The sequence below is a fragment of the Apostichopus japonicus genome, chromosome 18 (assembly GCF_037975245.1).
Source record: "Apostichopus japonicus isolate 1M-3 chromosome 18, ASM3797524v1, whole genome shotgun sequence".
NCBI lineage: Eukaryota > Metazoa > Echinodermata > Holothuroidea > Aspidochirotida > Stichopodidae > Apostichopus > Apostichopus japonicus.
In genome coordinates, this window is record NC_092578.1 from 577061 (window position 1) to 593763 (window position 16703).

Consider the following 16703-nt stretch of genomic DNA (forward strand, 5'->3'; position numbering starts at 1 on the left):
CACTCTCATTAGCAGAGGAACTATCAATTTATTTTCTCTTTAAACGTAAATGCAACATCGCTATTCATGCAAACAGTTGAGCGCAAACTATATTATTTTGTTTGTTCTATAGTGTAATAGGGTGTTTGGTATGTTGAGACCATCAGTACACGTCAGTTTTCAGAAGGTGTACTTCTCCCCAAGATAATTTGCATATCACAATCATTACATTATTTACATTTGTTAATATCATTATCATTATTAATATAAGAATGGACAGCTGCAATGTTCTGTAGCATTCATACTGAACAATTCAATGTTGTTGTGTTAACGACACATGTGAAACACAGTGAAGCTACTTCTGTACTTCTACTACTGTATTAACCACAAATTATGTTTGGCATTATCACATGTTACTTGTTAAAAGTTAGTTTATCTGCTGGTAGATTCTGAGCTCTGGATGGGTTTTCAAGGGGAATGTGATGCAAGAGACAAGAAAAACAAGAAGATGTGAAATCATATTTAGATGTGTGGGCCCATATATATTCCAGCTCAGAGTCTAGCTGTCACTCATTATACTGGCATAATGCATCAGAACTTACTGGACAATATTACACAGCAAACCCTCTTATTAATCTGCAACACATATATACACATTGTATGTACACTTTACTAAAGAATGAACTTTTAATTTAGAGAACAGAGGTATATACATTGACACTTTATTTGTACAAATTGCATGAATAGAACAAGGGTAACCAAGGGTAACCAATGGTGAAGGTGGTGGAGAGTGGAGTGCTAAGGATTTGTACCATTGTGTACTCATGTCTAGTGGTACATGTGTACAGTGAAACATGTACTCCTACAGACTGTACTCATTTCCAGATGTTGCGCTGGTCATGGGGTCTAATTCTTTATAACAGCAGGTATTCCAAGAACAATGAAAGATTATGCAATGTTCCTGATTCAGCAATGTAACCTTTTTATTTCAGTGTGTTTCTTCAAGTAGCTGCATGGATGTATAGGCGACATTACAACAGTTATAATTTACATCCAGCAGTAACCTGGTTTTTCTTCATATGTAATGAAACTCAACACTGAATGAAGAAGATAACATTCAGTTGTCAACACTTAACAAAGTTGTACTTCAATGTAGGATGATAGTACGCATATATATAAAGTATGCATATATATATATATACATATATATACTGATACGGCATAGTATGTACAATCCTAACTCGCTTGGACAATCAAAGCTAATTCAGCTTGTACAAGCATTTTATATTCACAAGTACTCTAGTTATGTAGAAAGCAGTAACTGTCAAATGTAAAAAAAAGAGAGAAAATTGTTCAATTCTCCCAATACCCCACCCCCACCCCCCACCCCAAAACAGTATTGTCCTGTCAATTATAACCCCAACAGACAGGACACCAGTCTCCAATTGTTTGATTCTAACATCCTGCTAACAGAACAATGTGACCTGATCCTGTTTGGTCGTATCATATAACTCAACATACCCATTTCAGACCTCTGTTTCAATGTTAGCAGCAAAGTGTACGCCCTTTTTCTGGCTATTTTCGCCTTCTTCTGAGGGCAATGTGGACTCTTTTTCTGTTGTAGAATCATTATGTTCTAAGAGCCTGTCTTCATCCGATTGTGTCTCTTTACTTTCTTCGATCATGTCTTCATTTCTGTTATCCTCACTCGACGACGCATTTAGCCTTGTCGTTTCTTTTGGTAGTTCGTCCTCAGTGGCGGCAGTTAAATGTTCTGTTTCAGTCATATTTTTACTACAAGTGTCAGTTAATGGTCGTCCATTGGTGGTATCCTTATGATTGCTGACTGATCCATTCATTTGTCCCTTACTTGGCTTCTTCTGAAAGAGGCGGCTTTTCAAAGCAATAATTTGCCCAATCACTGAAAACCTGTGAGACGTTCGCACTGGTTCGTTTTTGAGCCCGTCCTCAACAGAATCTTTCCTTGGTGGTGTTGAGACGGAAGAGCGGGAGTGGGCTTGGCTTCGGGGAGCAACCGATCTCGTTGTACTTAAAGTACGATTAATTTTATGTAACTTCCATTTTCGCTGAATTTCTGCCTGGACGTCTCCATTGAGGAAGCAATACAAGATGGCCATGAACAAGCCCTGTAAATGTAAGTAAGTTGATCAAACTAACTGTATGTGTAGTATAGATGATAAGAATTGCTACTTCTAGCCGCACCTGGTAACAAACTATTTCTAGTCAACCTGCTGGGTTATTAAATTAGTGTCCTGTATGCTATAGTATTACATCCTGCCATACTAGCTAAGAACGACGTCCCTACATAATTCATATATTCTTTGATTATGTGTAAATTATATCTTTGTGAGACCACCCTACAGTAAGGTTATAGGAACGCCCGGTTGACACATAGTAATTACACGTAGGCCTTTAAATGTACTTACTTGAAATGGTGAAATGATGAGGTCAACATACATTCGTACTAGAGTCACTGTTGGGTCTGCGGAAGCGTGCATGCCAACAGTAACAATGTAATACACTCCAAAAATAGGGATTAAGACCAAAGTGGACTTTGCCAGTTTACTGAAATGAAAAAGCAAATTAGTAAATGTACTTCACCTCCTCTCTTACCATTTCCATTCAACATATATTCCAGATGTATCGCTCGATATTCAAGGTTTGACAATGGTAAAGTGGGGTTGATGGTTGAGATTCCTGGTTTATTGCTGATAAATTGTAGGTTTTTGGACCAATATTCAATTTTTTTGTTAAAATCCAGGGTTATTGACCGTTCATCTAGGTTTTGCAATGGCGAAAGCCAGTTTATCAGCAATAAAACTAGATTTTCAAGTGATTATCAGTTGAAAAACTTTATTGGGGGGATTAATGGGCGTTTGGCTTGCCATAAACGTGTTAGCATATGAAGTAGGTACCAGCGTTTGTAAGTACCGAGACCGAACAAATGAAGATGTGTAAGTACCATCATTCATAAGTACCAAAACCTGACAAGTGGTGGGGTCACCAGGAATTAGAGCGACAGACCAATTCATGGGGACCCCAACACTTGCCCAGTTTTGGTACTTATGAACAATGATACCCATCTTCATTTGTCCTGTTTCGGTACTTACCAACGAAGATACCAACCCGTCTTAATATTGTAACACGTTTATGGCAAGCCCGATAATGCAGGTTTTTTTGCGGGAAGTTTTATCACCAGAAAAGTTTTCTGGCCGCTTTTAGTAAAAAATGTTTATAGATTGGCCCTTTCCCGGCCAATTATTTACATGGCCTGTTTCCTGGCCATTAGTGTTTTGTGTCTGCTACAGGCCGTTTTTCTGGCCGAAATATTTTCTGGCCGTTTTTCAGACCATGTATGGTCGAAAAAAAAAAGAGTATTTTAAAACATTTCTTGGCCATAATTTTTTGCTAGCACAGATTCACAAGTGCTTGAAACTTTACACAATAAATTGCATCACCAAAGAAAGAATGACATTCTCTGTTTATATCGAGTACCTGTAAACTCTTGCTTCCGCTGCATTTGAGGCTGTCAGTTTGGTCGCAAGAACTCGTGTTATGTTCAGAAATAGAACGAAATTGACCTGAAAGAAAAAGAAATATGACATATTAAGACCAAATAAGATATTATTAGCAGACGCTTGTGTGGTTGGAACTTTCGTGTAGTTCAGTATTAAAGTTATATGGTAACATGGTTAGTCAGGAACACAATCCTTGAAAAATCACTTACATAAATACATATATGTACAATAACACCTGACTGTAACCAATAAAAAGATATGACCTATTTTTGACAGTAACGTGTAAAACTAAGAAACACAAATAAGTTAAAACTTACAAGAGTTTGTATGGTTCAAGGTGACTTATAGTCCAATCAAAGAGGAATTTTGACTTCAAAAACACCTTGCGTGTCAATCAACACTACGTAACCTAAACAGATCATTAAGTATATCCTAAAGAAAGTTTGTGTACATTTGGTAACCTAGTTACAAGCACTTGAATAGTAACCAGGGCAGGGAATAGCTATGGAGTAAACTTTCGGCCAGCTGTATCACCAAATCGATGTTCGCTCATTGATTAGGGAAGTAACAGAGAACTAGTCACACATAAATTGAAATATGTCGGTAGAAATAGAAGAATTATTGATTCGTTGGCACCAAAATAGGTTAAAACGCCCTCCATTGATTTTGGCTATAGTTGCCTTGGTAACATGTGAACTAAACAACAAATGTGCATTTTCTAATCTAAGATCTTTGCAGCAAGGTGTACTGATGACCGACATTGAGCAATCGTAGACAGCAGGTGCTAGCCTAACACATTGCTAATAAGGCTGAATATGGTTTAGGCTGCATTTAGTTTCACAATTTTGTGTCTAGTGACCGAAAAGTCGAATATAGGCTTATATAACATTACTCACCAGAATAGATAACATAACTGGTGCTTTGATTATCCAATAGGTGTTATTTGTCGTAACATTGTCCCACCAGCAACTAAAGAATAAAGAAAACAAGATATGAGTAATGCTGTCACACATAATGTGAAATAACACCCAGGTAACTTCTCATCGTCAACTAATGACAGAACTGTTGTTTCATCAAAGAATGGAACAAATCATCTCTAGTTTTTTACATCCTCAGTTCGGACTGATTGCTGACACTAAGCAGTATATAACACAACAGCCTCATGCGAAGGTTGACCCTGCATGGGTACAATAAGGAAATATATTTTACATGAATATGGACTGGTTGATAGTTCTTTCAAACAAGAAGTTAATAAATGAAACATGTTTTGAACAGAATACAGCACTCCGGGGTGGGGGTGGGAATGACAGTGGAATTGTGCTTTGCTTGATGCCTACCTGGGCTCTTCCGCCACAATATTACGAATCGCCCATGGCAGTACAATCAGTGCAGGACAACCTGAGGAGCAATGGAAGAATGGATGTTAATAATGTTTATGAAACAGTATAAATGAAATATAACTGGTACCTGATGAAAGTTCGTACAGCAACCCAAGTAATAAATTAAAGATCTTTTTGTGTTGCGCGTTGTTAACAGAAAGAAACATCTTCGTGGTCTTCGTCATCTTATGAACTTATAACCATTATTTTCACATCTCTCTCCACAAATGACTGGTCATAATCAGTCGGAAAACACAGATTTGTGACTATAGCACCAACTAACGGAAGTATATACGGACGAATGGATGGATACAGGCCAGTAGGATTTCTTCAATACAGAAGAAGTCATTTGTAATCAGAGAATTGCAACATAAATATCAAACATATTGTATTAACAAGTTTTTAAGCTATTATTTAATTTCAAACCAAGGTAGCCAAATATTTCCCAGAGAGGCACCAACAAAATCTGAAGAGCAATGGACTAACTGTACAGTTACCTTGGCCCACATATTAAAAGTTCTATTCATCTTAAAAGAATCTGAACACAGAAACCTCAAGTCCTGTCCTAATGTCCTAAAGTCATGTTTTAGTTTACATGCACATGATTTTAAGCGACCATTAATTTGTATATGGAAGTAATAATCTCTGATGTTCCTACTAACATTAGATGCAAAATCGTCAACCGACAATTTATCCAACAAAAGGCATTGGACTGCCCAGAAACCTGATGGAATCTCCTGCCAAGCTATCTGCCAGAGTAGCAGGTGTAACATTCGCCAGGGACCAAATTAAAATATAATAGCTTTTTCCTTCCGTCCTCTTCAAGTCAATTGTTGAATTCAAATTCTGTTTGGTAGGGAAGGTGGGGGTGGGGCAGGGCACAGGGGGCGGTTAAAAAAAATAGTCCCTTTTCATACAAGTGCCAGGTTTGATAATAACAAGTAGTTACCTACGCATTTTCCATTTGTTTTAATTAAACAGTGTCATTTGTTGAGAAAAATAACCCAGTAAAGTATAAGAATTTGTGGTACAGGGTTTATTTTATCGGAAAATGTGGAGGAAACTTCGTTCTTTCCCCCTCAAATCAAACTTCCATCCAACCCTCCTCGCTACCCCTATTCCGCCTCCGCTGCTGGTTGGTAAAGAAAAGAAAGAGGACAAAAGAACGTGTAAAACTTACCCCATCCAAGGGCGAAGTAATACCGTAAGTTAGTTTTACCAGAGAAAACAGCGACTGTAATAAGCGAGTGTAAGTACACACCCTCCACTAACAACCAGTAGTAATTGGCCACCAGAAAGTACTGTGTAAGGGTAAACGCCAACTTACAAAATGGAGTCTACCCAGAGGAAAAGAGAGGAAAATCAAATAACAGTGGTTACAGATTGTGGGCTATAAGTATGAAGAAGGCAGGTTTCCATTACTCTTACCAATCTTTTTCCCACGTACTTAGCGCCCTCATTTAAGTATTAACCTTCTTCATGCGCCATTCACAGAATATTTCATATTTTATGTCCTACAATATTGTGCTGTTGATTCCAAAGGCAATCTTATTTGCAAATTATAATAAAAGAAAAACTCCCAGCTGACCATGTCAAACGTTTGTGCAATGCCAATTAGAAACAGGAGACCTAAATGGGCAGTAGATGTTAGCATATGGAGTGGTCATTACTTCATAATGGGCAGTAGATGTTTAAGCATAGCCTACGGAGGGGGTAATCGCTTAAAAAATCAATTTATATATAAAATGTTATTGACAACATCAGTACTTGAAGTTACGTTAGGAGGATTCTATTATAAATCTCACCCCGTATGTGAATTCGTTAGCTTGCAAAATATCCCGGATGAAAACGAAAGTAGCTCGCAGAATAAACGATACAAAAAACTGCATGTGGATGGTATTCCGAGGACACCGTAACTTTCTGAGATAAGAAGTGAAAAACCAAATGTATCAATCTATAATGGCAGGAGGCGAGGAAAATGCAGGATTTCCATTGTAACCTTCATACACACAATTTGAGGACATGTGAGTCGGGAGCCTGGTCAAAGTGGCGGGGTGGGGGTGGGGGTATCTTCATGATCATCGCATCTTCCCCTCCCATCCCTGCTCCATTGAGAGCTCAAAGATTTTCCTTTCTCTGTTTTCTGCTCCTCAAGGTTGAATTCAATAATAAACCAGAAAATTATGTTAAAATACATTGCAACAAAAGAAAAACATTAATAGCTTGCCACTTTTGTAGGCGTATGTATTTACCTGAAATAGAGGAATATGATCATCGCCACCACAAGAGCTATCAATGAGAGGATGTAACCAACACTGTACAATATTTGAAAGGCTTGTTGTGGTTTTATCTAACGTAGAAGAAGACGAAGAAAAGAAGACACCTCTACAATGAATATAGATAAAGTTTATAGAGTATTATATAGAACTCTAAAGAGTTGATACTATAAAGATAGCGTTATATTGTAACGGTGCCACACACTAACAACACTAAGTAACTATAATAGATATAGTTTATAGAGTATTATATAGTATTATATAGAACTATATAGAGTTGATACTATAAAGATAGCGTTATATTGTAGCGGTGCCACACACTAACAACACTAAGTAACTATAGCTAGTGGATCGGTACATATACTACAGTCACGGCAATCTATAAACCTAAGTCAGAATCTGCAGTGTAGTACAACGATGGAAGTATTAAAGTATATACATATTTTGTGTCATATATATATATTTCTTTATTTGCTGTTACATAGCGTTTTAGAGCACTTTTGTGGATTTTACGCTTTACAAAATAAATTATTATTATATTATTATACTAGTTTACTACACCACAATGGTAAACTGTATTGTGACTATATACAGGCTGTAGTGCAAGAAAACACAAAATTATATTGAAGGGTCAACTTTCACTTTGTAACCATAAATGGAGAGGTTTATGGCTGACATAATTTTAAACGTGGATGGTGTTTTAGTCAAACACAACCCGATCTTGATTAGGATAAATTAGTGGTAAACCTGGTGTCAAACACATACGACCATTCACAGACTGATGTAAGTTATAAATTCGTCAGTCTAGTTTAGATCTCCACAGAACGAACGTTGTAAAATAAAAAGAATGAAAAAAATAGAGAGACCTCGGAGCGTGGGTTGGTTTAAACAAACAACACTTCCTTGATATCAATGAGTGAGTGTGTTAATTTTAATCGCGCGCATTAAATGTCGTAGATGGACGGTTAGTCAAAGTGTCCAATTAGGGTTTAACTGCAAATCGCTTGAGTTAATCTTTAGCTAAGCTGTAACAGTGAAATGATGAATCAAGCTATCCATCCGTGACATCAAAATGTTACAGTAATTGTCGTTTGCAGCACTTAACGATGATAAATTATTTCTCATTTCTGAAACTCTCTCGTAAGCATCGCATTTCATGCTAAATTAACTACAAGTTACGATGTTCGCTCTAATAATCTACTCGACGACTCGCTGGAGTTTTTCTCCCTCTATCGAACAATTGTTTTGGGGGGTTCAAATTTCTATCATATTTTAAAGTGCCTAAATATTATTTTCTTCTCAATCTATGTGTTCTATTTGAATTTCAATGATTCTAAACTTAGTCCTTGTCTGAAGTATGCCACGGATAAACGGCTCACATATGTGTTTTGAAAGATATATCGATAATGTAAACATATTTATAGCTGATGTAAATTGGCGTAAAGGAACTCGAAGGGGAACATATGTTACGCCTACACAACCAACGAACACGGCAACATCAAACATCAGTATACAGTACCAGGGTACCGTATGTAATCTACCAGAACAACACCGTATATTGAAATCGTATTTTGGGGCTTTGTATTGATTGCACGCAAAATATAATTATAAAACAATTTTACTATTCGTGAGCATTTGAACATGTGTACATCAGCTATATACCAATAATCCACAAATCTCTATAGTATGAAGTCATCCCTAACTGATCATGTTTGGCGTTCCATACGTATTTAGCATCTTTCTGAATTTTACTCCTATTGTTAAGGACGCTTGTAATCCACCGTACCTCATTTTCTAACAAATAGGTGCAATTATCGCTAAATAATTGATTATTACGAAAAAGCTGACATAGAATGGGTATGATATTTTTAAGTAATAAAAAATTCCTTTATTTTTTAATTTTAACTTCCAGCCTAGTTGTATTACATACTTGTTATACAGAGAGCGACACACACAATTGATTTTAAGGGGTTTTCTTATCTTTCTTTCTGCTATCTTTCCAACTGCCAAACACGCAATTGTATGTATTTGTATGTATTGTATGTATTTTATTTGTGTGTATTTGTATGTATTTCAAACACGCAATTCATCCAAGATATTCCCTTCCTGTGTGTATTTCGTTGGTTTACAGAATGCAAACCAAATGAATTTATACAACGATACAAGACAACTTACTGGTTCTTGTACGTAACTTAAGCATTTGGAATAGTCAGTCCACGATTTGTTGTGGTCTGGATAAAATTTCCATGTGCCATTTACATCGCAGACTCTTGTTGCTACCGCATCCGCTTTTGAAGAACAAGAAGAAAATATAAAGTTTGTCACCTAAAATTCAGAGATGAATCAACTGAAAAAGCTGTTGATATGGGGAGTTGGTAACCTTCAAGCCAAGTGGAAGTTTTCTCTAATAACAACCAATGAATATCCCCAAGCCAAGATTTTTCAACAGGAGACCTGCGGGTCAAGGCGGACCCGCGAGTGATTTCAATCTGACCGCGAGTAGAAAATATCGACCCGTTATTGGGATATGCGGATCAGGCTTGAGCTTATACTATACCGGCCTTCCTTTCACATTACAAGGGTGTTGTGATGTCATACAGTTCGTCCCTTTGCCACAACCAGACCTCGTCGAAAATTTGTCGTCACGCACTGCCGCGTGTGTGATCTGCTGGATTATCACATGTCAAGAAAGGAACTTACAACACATATATATATTAATCGTTAGTTCGTTTACAAATTTCCAAAACGTAAACAGACACACGAAAGAACAAAATGGCAACAAATGAAATGTACAATGACAGTTTTGACATAATCCGAAGGTAAAACAGAGAAACTTTCTTACGGGAAATATCGAATATGTTCATGTAATAATCTGGACACGGGTGAGAGGCGGTTTCACCTGCCTTCGTCTCGTTCCAACATATTACTCCATCCCAAACCTTTTCACAATAAGATTGATCGTCCGCTGAAAAACAAAAAACAAATTTATTGTTTGCTGTGAGTTCAATTCTGTGAGGAGGTGGCAGAAATTTCGACATTTAGGACCCCCTCCTACCTCCCCCTCGCCTACCAGACCAAGACAACTTGTCCCCTTTCTGCAGATATAATAGAGTAACCGTCTTCAATCGCGTAACACGAAAGAAACCGAAGTAGCCGCACCCATGAATACCAAATAGTACATGCGTGGATACATTGAGTTCGTTACATATTTACATCAGTTTGGCCCTGACAGTATCCTCGCTCTCTGTGTAATGTTTCAAAACTCTGCAAAATTTGCAAAATAACTTGATATGGTCGGCAATAATCAAAGTATCAGCCTTCTACTCCTGCACCTTTCATTCAATACTCACATCAAGCGAGTAGCCCCTCCCACCCCCCCCCCCCACCCTCCCTCAATGAGAGAAAAGACAGAGAGAGAAAGAGAGAGAAAGAGAGGAAAAGCTGGGAGAATCTGAAGAACAACGTGTGGAAAGTGGAATATTCGAATCAATATTAGGCTAATCGTATCCAGTATTTTGAACAATTCAATATTCTTTTACGTGGCTAAAATCTCGGCCTATTGGATAACATTTGAAAGCTCTGGAGCCTATACAGTCCGCCATATCGTATAGCTTCCAGGGGCCCGCCATATGGTCCCTGGACGCCGCACAGGTAGTGCAAAGCGTGACAGATCAATACATTGAACCCCCCCCCCCCCCCAACCAAGATGAAATCCTGGCTACGCGCTTTAGCCACATGGCCGCATTGCCTAATGTTACCCCCTTCTTTCCCTTTGATGTCTGTGGGTATAATGTCATGAGTTAGTACCACGAGTGAAGAATATACTCTTTTTTTTTTAATTTCTAAATTGTGAAGGCTCCGCAGATGGCAGTCCAGAAAACCCACTAGGTTCGTCCTCCAAAATATAGATGGCTTGTAATTTCAGTGGGTTAAAGAAAATGAAGGAAAAGAAAATGAAGGGGAAAAGGGGGTAGTATTTGGCTTATATTCAAAACGCGTGCTATAGGAAGCATACTGAACGTTGACAACGTTGTGGCAGTATTTATTTGCAAAAATAATTGAAGAAAAATTGTAAGCATTACGGTACGGTGTGTTGCTATAGTGTTTATTTTTTATAGGTCATCAACATTCCCAAAAGTGGGATTATTTCATAATTTTCTGTCAAGATATATATATATATGAAGTATAAGCGATTCATGTGTTGTTTATTACAACTGATCTTACCAAAATAACAGAAAATGCTGTTACGTCATCAGAAAACAACCAACAAGACAACTCCACCCCTCTGTTGAACCCTTACACCACCAACCCATCATCACTCGGTACAAAATTGGTTTCTAGAGAAGTTTCCTGTGTTCGGTGTGGATTAGCTCGATGACCAACAGATTACAAAACTAAATATCATCGCCTTGCACTGCCGTTCCCATTTACAACAGACCCACTTTTAAACTATAAAAATTTAATAAGAGTTATTACTAAAACCATCATCACTGCGATATCTACGTATATGTTGATAGGACACGGGACATCTCGTCCGAGCTAGCGTGCAACCATGGTGTCAATTGCTGGTCTTTTTTAGTAGTTAATACCCCTTTGTGTCTCAGGTGCTATATTTAGCTGAATTTAATAGCTGTATTGTCGCCGTCATAAAATCAGTTATTAAGAAGGGGTTTTGGTAAGATGCGCTCGGAATTTTGAAATGCGTGTGTTCGATTTCAATCCCTGACACGATGTAATTTACCCTAGTAACAAATCGTCGGCCTACAATTTGACGCATGCGCAACGTACATCATTCATAAAATCACGCTTAAAGTTTGGACGCGAAATATAAAATGGTAAAATCGTTCGTACCAACAGATGAACAATAAGATAAGTAAAATAAGTGAACATTAATTGTTCCTCTGCTGGTGATAGATAGGTCTTTCATAATTTAGTCTAATCACTTTTCAGGGGTGACTTTTGTAAAATATATTTATTACTGACATATCAGTTCAGACACCAAACAGAAGCAAACTTGAAAATTTCTAGATGTGAGACTGCCCCTGGGCCCCGCCGGGGCTTTGCCCCTTGACCCCATCCTGGGCCGTAAGGCGGGCACTTGGACCCTAACCGATAAAGGCTTTGCGCCGAGGCGCTCCTTCAGTTTTATCCATGTTCAGTCATTTATATCCCCCCCCCCTCCCCAATTTTCAATTGGGATTGACGCCCCTGGACACCAGAGTTTATCTGGTTCAATTTATCATTCTCCTTACGAACCATTAACTGAGTAATTAGTCAGAGATGCATCGATGCTAGTGTTTCTTATATGCGTGAAGAATACAGAATGCGACCAAAGTTTGTTCACCGTCAGCAAGTCGTAAGAAATGTAAGACTATCGATCAATCAAGGCTTTTCCCGGAGTTTGTGCAATAGTCTTCACCGGTACATCCGCCATACATCGCACATCTAATGCGTACCATGTCAATATTCATGATTTGTTGCATGAGTGATGCACTAGTATGCCTTTAGTGATTGAAAAAAAAGTAAACAAGGGCAAAAAAATGTTTTGAAAAGCGCTTATGTATTCGGTTGATTTACACTCTGCTCAAAAAGCTACCTGAATTCATGTCCCGAGGTAACTGTTCAACACGATGAAAAGCTTGCAAGCTAATCTCTAATGTGTCGAAGACACAAACGACTGTATTGGTAAGCCCACACCGTGTAAGTCACTTGCGATTAAACAACTAAATGTTAAGAAAAGGTTTAGAAAATCAACTTTGCTGTTTGAATGTACAGGTATTACAAAGAGGCTGGGCACCTACTCAATCGAGAGTATTTGCATTACTGTTCTCCACTATTCAGTCTTAACTGTATAAACATGATGACTGTTACAATTAAACTGAAAGCAATTACCGTTAGATTGAAAGCTTATAGGTCGAAAGCTTTTAGGTTCAGACTGTTACGTTGAGACTGAAAGCTCTTAGGTTTAAACTGAGAGATATATTAAATTTAGAATGAAAGCTCTTTGTTTTATACAAGAGTTATATGAGATTTAGACTAATGTTGAATAGTCTATTGGTTAGGCTCTGTACTAATGGACCGTTTAGCTGTATTGTAAGGGTACTTACCATCTTTAGGCTGGGAGGCTAGGATGGCGTCTACGCAATCTTGCTTGTGCCTCGATAAGATGTCATTGTCCATGATAACTTCTTAGCTGCAAATAAGAACAAAACAAAAATAAAAAAGGCTACAGACTATTTCAGATTATTAGAAAATAAAATTGTACATGACGATTTAAGAGACCATGGAGGTAGGAAGAGCGGATTGTATAGTGTAAAGGGAAGGGTCAGGGGAGGAACAGGGGAGGGGCATGGGAGGGATAGGGGAGAAATAGGCAATAAAGTGACAGGGTATAGGGACCAGGTAGGGGACACGGAAAGGAGGAATGGGGTGAGCGGCAGTGGTTTATTCGTAACTAACTGACATATATATATATATATATATATATATATATATATATATATATAGCTATATATATATATATATAGCTATATATATTGATATAACATGTATAATATAGCAAAGATTTAACACGATAGTGAATGTCCCAAAGCTGACCTAAACGCTGTTCACACATTTGGAAGAAATCAAACAAACCTCTCAGGACTGAAAATGACATTGATTTGTCTTGGGAAATCCAAGAATGATTATTTAGTGAGGAATCGACTTTTACAAAACCTTTGGAAACATTCTGCCCTTTTTACGGTCAGTATATACGAGCCCCGCAGAGAGTAACACAGAAAATATAAATGAAAGAGGCTGTGTTATGGGTCGCATTGGTCATAAATCATTCTCAAATATGACCTATTCCTCAATAAATGGGTATTTTTAGATTATAGAGCGTCTCATTCTAAATGTTGACTATATATATATATATATATATATATATATATATATTTATTATATATATTATATATATCTTGGCTCAATTTTACTGGGTTTTTGTTACATTTGAAAGTGTGAATAAAGCAGTTTTCTCGTTTTCTTTGTATTAGAATATTAATCCGATGAGGTTCCTTCAAATTTCCGTCAAAAATCGTGCTTTTGTACTCTTTGACTTCTTTACTTGTTTGTCGTGTTCATAAATTTGAAACCATTCAGGGATTATATTAAATTAATCTCCTCCATTTTGTTCAACATCAAAGTGCAACGAAGTGAAGATTGTCACGACTTTATGATCTGCCGAGAAATTGTAGATGAAAGGAGAAGAAAGACATCAAAAGAGCAGAAATGGTTTCAAGTAATTTTATACTGAAAGTCAATCTGCCATATCTACATGGAATTAGGATAACACTGTTGTATTAATGGTACCTGTACATAGCATACCTTAATGTAATCATGTGTTCAAGCAATCAATAACTTTTTTATGATATTTTTTTTTATATATGATACTTATATATATATATATATATATATATATATATATATATATATATATATATGTGTATATGAATATGTATACACATATGTATATATATATATGTATGTGTGCGTTTGTTTTGCTATCTGACCGAGGACTTGAACAAAAGAATTTCAGGTCCTCGGTTGTGATTTCTAAAGAATCACCACGTCCTCGGAAGAATTCTATTGTATGGGGTATTGTTAAAGTTAGGGTACGTGGATTTGAACAATGGAAAATACAATGGGGTCCTCGGTCTGAATGAAACACAAACATGTATGTGTATGTGTGTGTATGTATATGTGTATGTATATGTATATATATATGAAACAAACATTAGCCTACCATTACAAATGAATAAAACATCAATTTTTCCGGAAAACTTCACTTTGACTAATATCCTGAAACCTAACTATAGATATAAATGATAGTGACTTTGTATGTTCTATATTTCTTTTTCTTATTTGTGAGAATGACAGTAGATTATCCTGATCTGACGGATCAGCCAGTTTGGATAATCCCAGTTTTAATACCATTCAAAACTGCCCTCTCATTTTATGCTTCAAAAAGTTCGTATTGAGAGTATGAAAAGTTTATGATTTCTGAGAGACACGCTATTCATACTGCAAATACTGTCAGTACAAGTGCTTTGAAGCATGACAAGAAAGTAGTACAGTTTATAAAACTGTGTCCTAACTATGTGTGACTGGTGGAATGGATTATGAATATTCAGTAAGTATATAGTTCCATTTTCAACCAACATAAGTATATGTTATGACGTTGGCTTGTCGTGTTGACATGCAAATGTTGCATAGCTGTGCGAGGATATAATTATTCTCACCAGTAATGGTGTTTCTATATTGGCCGTGACATTCAAATAAATATTTACTTGTTCATGCTTTCCCACACCTGACACTTTGCGAAGGGCAAGGCCGATAAAAGGTCAATTTGGAAGGAACAATATTATGGTTGACTGTGTAGGAGTGGCGGTGTGCTACAGGTGGGTGGGTGAGTGGGCCTGAACATAGCCGACACGAATGACTTCAAATTATGCTAGTTATCAATTCGATGTGACATTACAAAGATACTTTGATGCACTGAGTTGTGACAAAGGACACTGTTGGAAGGTAGTAGTAGGCTGACAATACCGCAACAAGGAACAAAAGAAGGCATAATTACATAGGACGGAGGGGTAGGGTGGGGTTGCGTTAGTGGGAGTGACCCCTGACCAGTATCACACGTGTAGTATGAAGTAAACACGCATTGTGTCTAACGTGACAAATAGGTTCGTCTATTCACGTGATGACTACAACAAGCACAGCCCAGACATTTAAATGCAGAGTGGGTTAGGCCTAGGACCAGCCACTACCGTATGTGGGTACAGTGTGTTAGGCCTAGGATCAGCCACTACCGTATGTGGGTAGAGTAGATTAGGCCAGAGTGGGTTGAGCCTAGGACCAACCACAACCGTATGTGGGTAGAGTGGATTAGGCATAGGACCAACCACAACTGTATGTGGGTAGAGTGCATGGATTAGGCCAGAGTGGGTTAGGCCAGAGTGGGTTAGGTTCAGCCACCACTGTATATGCTGGTAGGGTGGGCAAAGTGGGTTATGCCAGAGTGGGTTAGGACCAGCCACCACTGTATATGTGGGTAGGGAGGGCAGAGTGGGTTATGCCATAGTGGGTTAGGACCAACCACCACTGTATATGTGGGTAGGGTGGGCAGAGTGGGTTAGGCCATAGTGGGTTAGGACCCGGCCACTAGCGTACGTAAGTCACGATGAAAGACCGACCATAACAACGAGGAAAGTTTTCATATTTGTCTTGAAACGAACAAGAAAATAAAAGTAAAATTCCAGGGAAGTTGTCACTTGCTGTTTAGCCAATGAAACCTAACGTTATGCTCATGTATTTGTGTGACGAAAGACGATATCATGAAGACAGAATCACCCGTTGGAAACAAAACACGTATTGTGTCACTGGTGAAGAGTTTGTTATGCATTATACCTAACATTAACACGGGGAAGATTGTGTATTCTTATAGCCTATGTGTTGGAATCAGTAAATCCGTAGCGTAACAATATCTTTTA

General features: G+C 37.8%; 1 protein-coding gene across 9 annotated transcripts in view; it reads right to left on the bottom strand.

Annotated features, from left to right (window-relative positions):
- Positions 1 to 500: 500 nt before the first annotated feature.
- Positions 501 to 16703, bottom strand: part of LOC139958602 (secretin receptor-like) — a 134180-nt gene continuing 117977 nt past the window's right edge. For all 9 annotated transcript variants that reach the window (XM_071955782.1, XM_071955779.1, XM_071955785.1 and 6 more), the window contains 11 exons: positions 13281 to 13366; positions 10016 to 10138; positions 9349 to 9461; positions 7150 to 7247; positions 6703 to 6817; positions 6078 to 6234; positions 4856 to 4916; positions 4415 to 4487; positions 3496 to 3581; positions 2427 to 2565; positions 501 to 2126 (listed from right to left, as the gene is read on the bottom strand). In XM_071955782.1, coding sequence (XP_071811883.1) covers positions 1506 to 2126; positions 2427 to 2565; positions 3496 to 3581; positions 4415 to 4487; positions 4856 to 4916; positions 6078 to 6234; positions 6703 to 6817; positions 7150 to 7247; positions 9349 to 9461; positions 10016 to 10138; positions 13281 to 13353 — 1659 coding nt within the window. In that variant the 5' untranslated portion in view covers positions 13354 to 13366 and the 3' untranslated portion in view covers positions 501 to 1505. The remainder of the gene's footprint in view (positions 2127 to 2426; positions 2566 to 3495; positions 3582 to 4414; positions 4488 to 4855; positions 4917 to 6077; positions 6235 to 6702; positions 6818 to 7149; positions 7248 to 9348; positions 9462 to 10015; positions 10139 to 13280; positions 13367 to 16703) is intronic.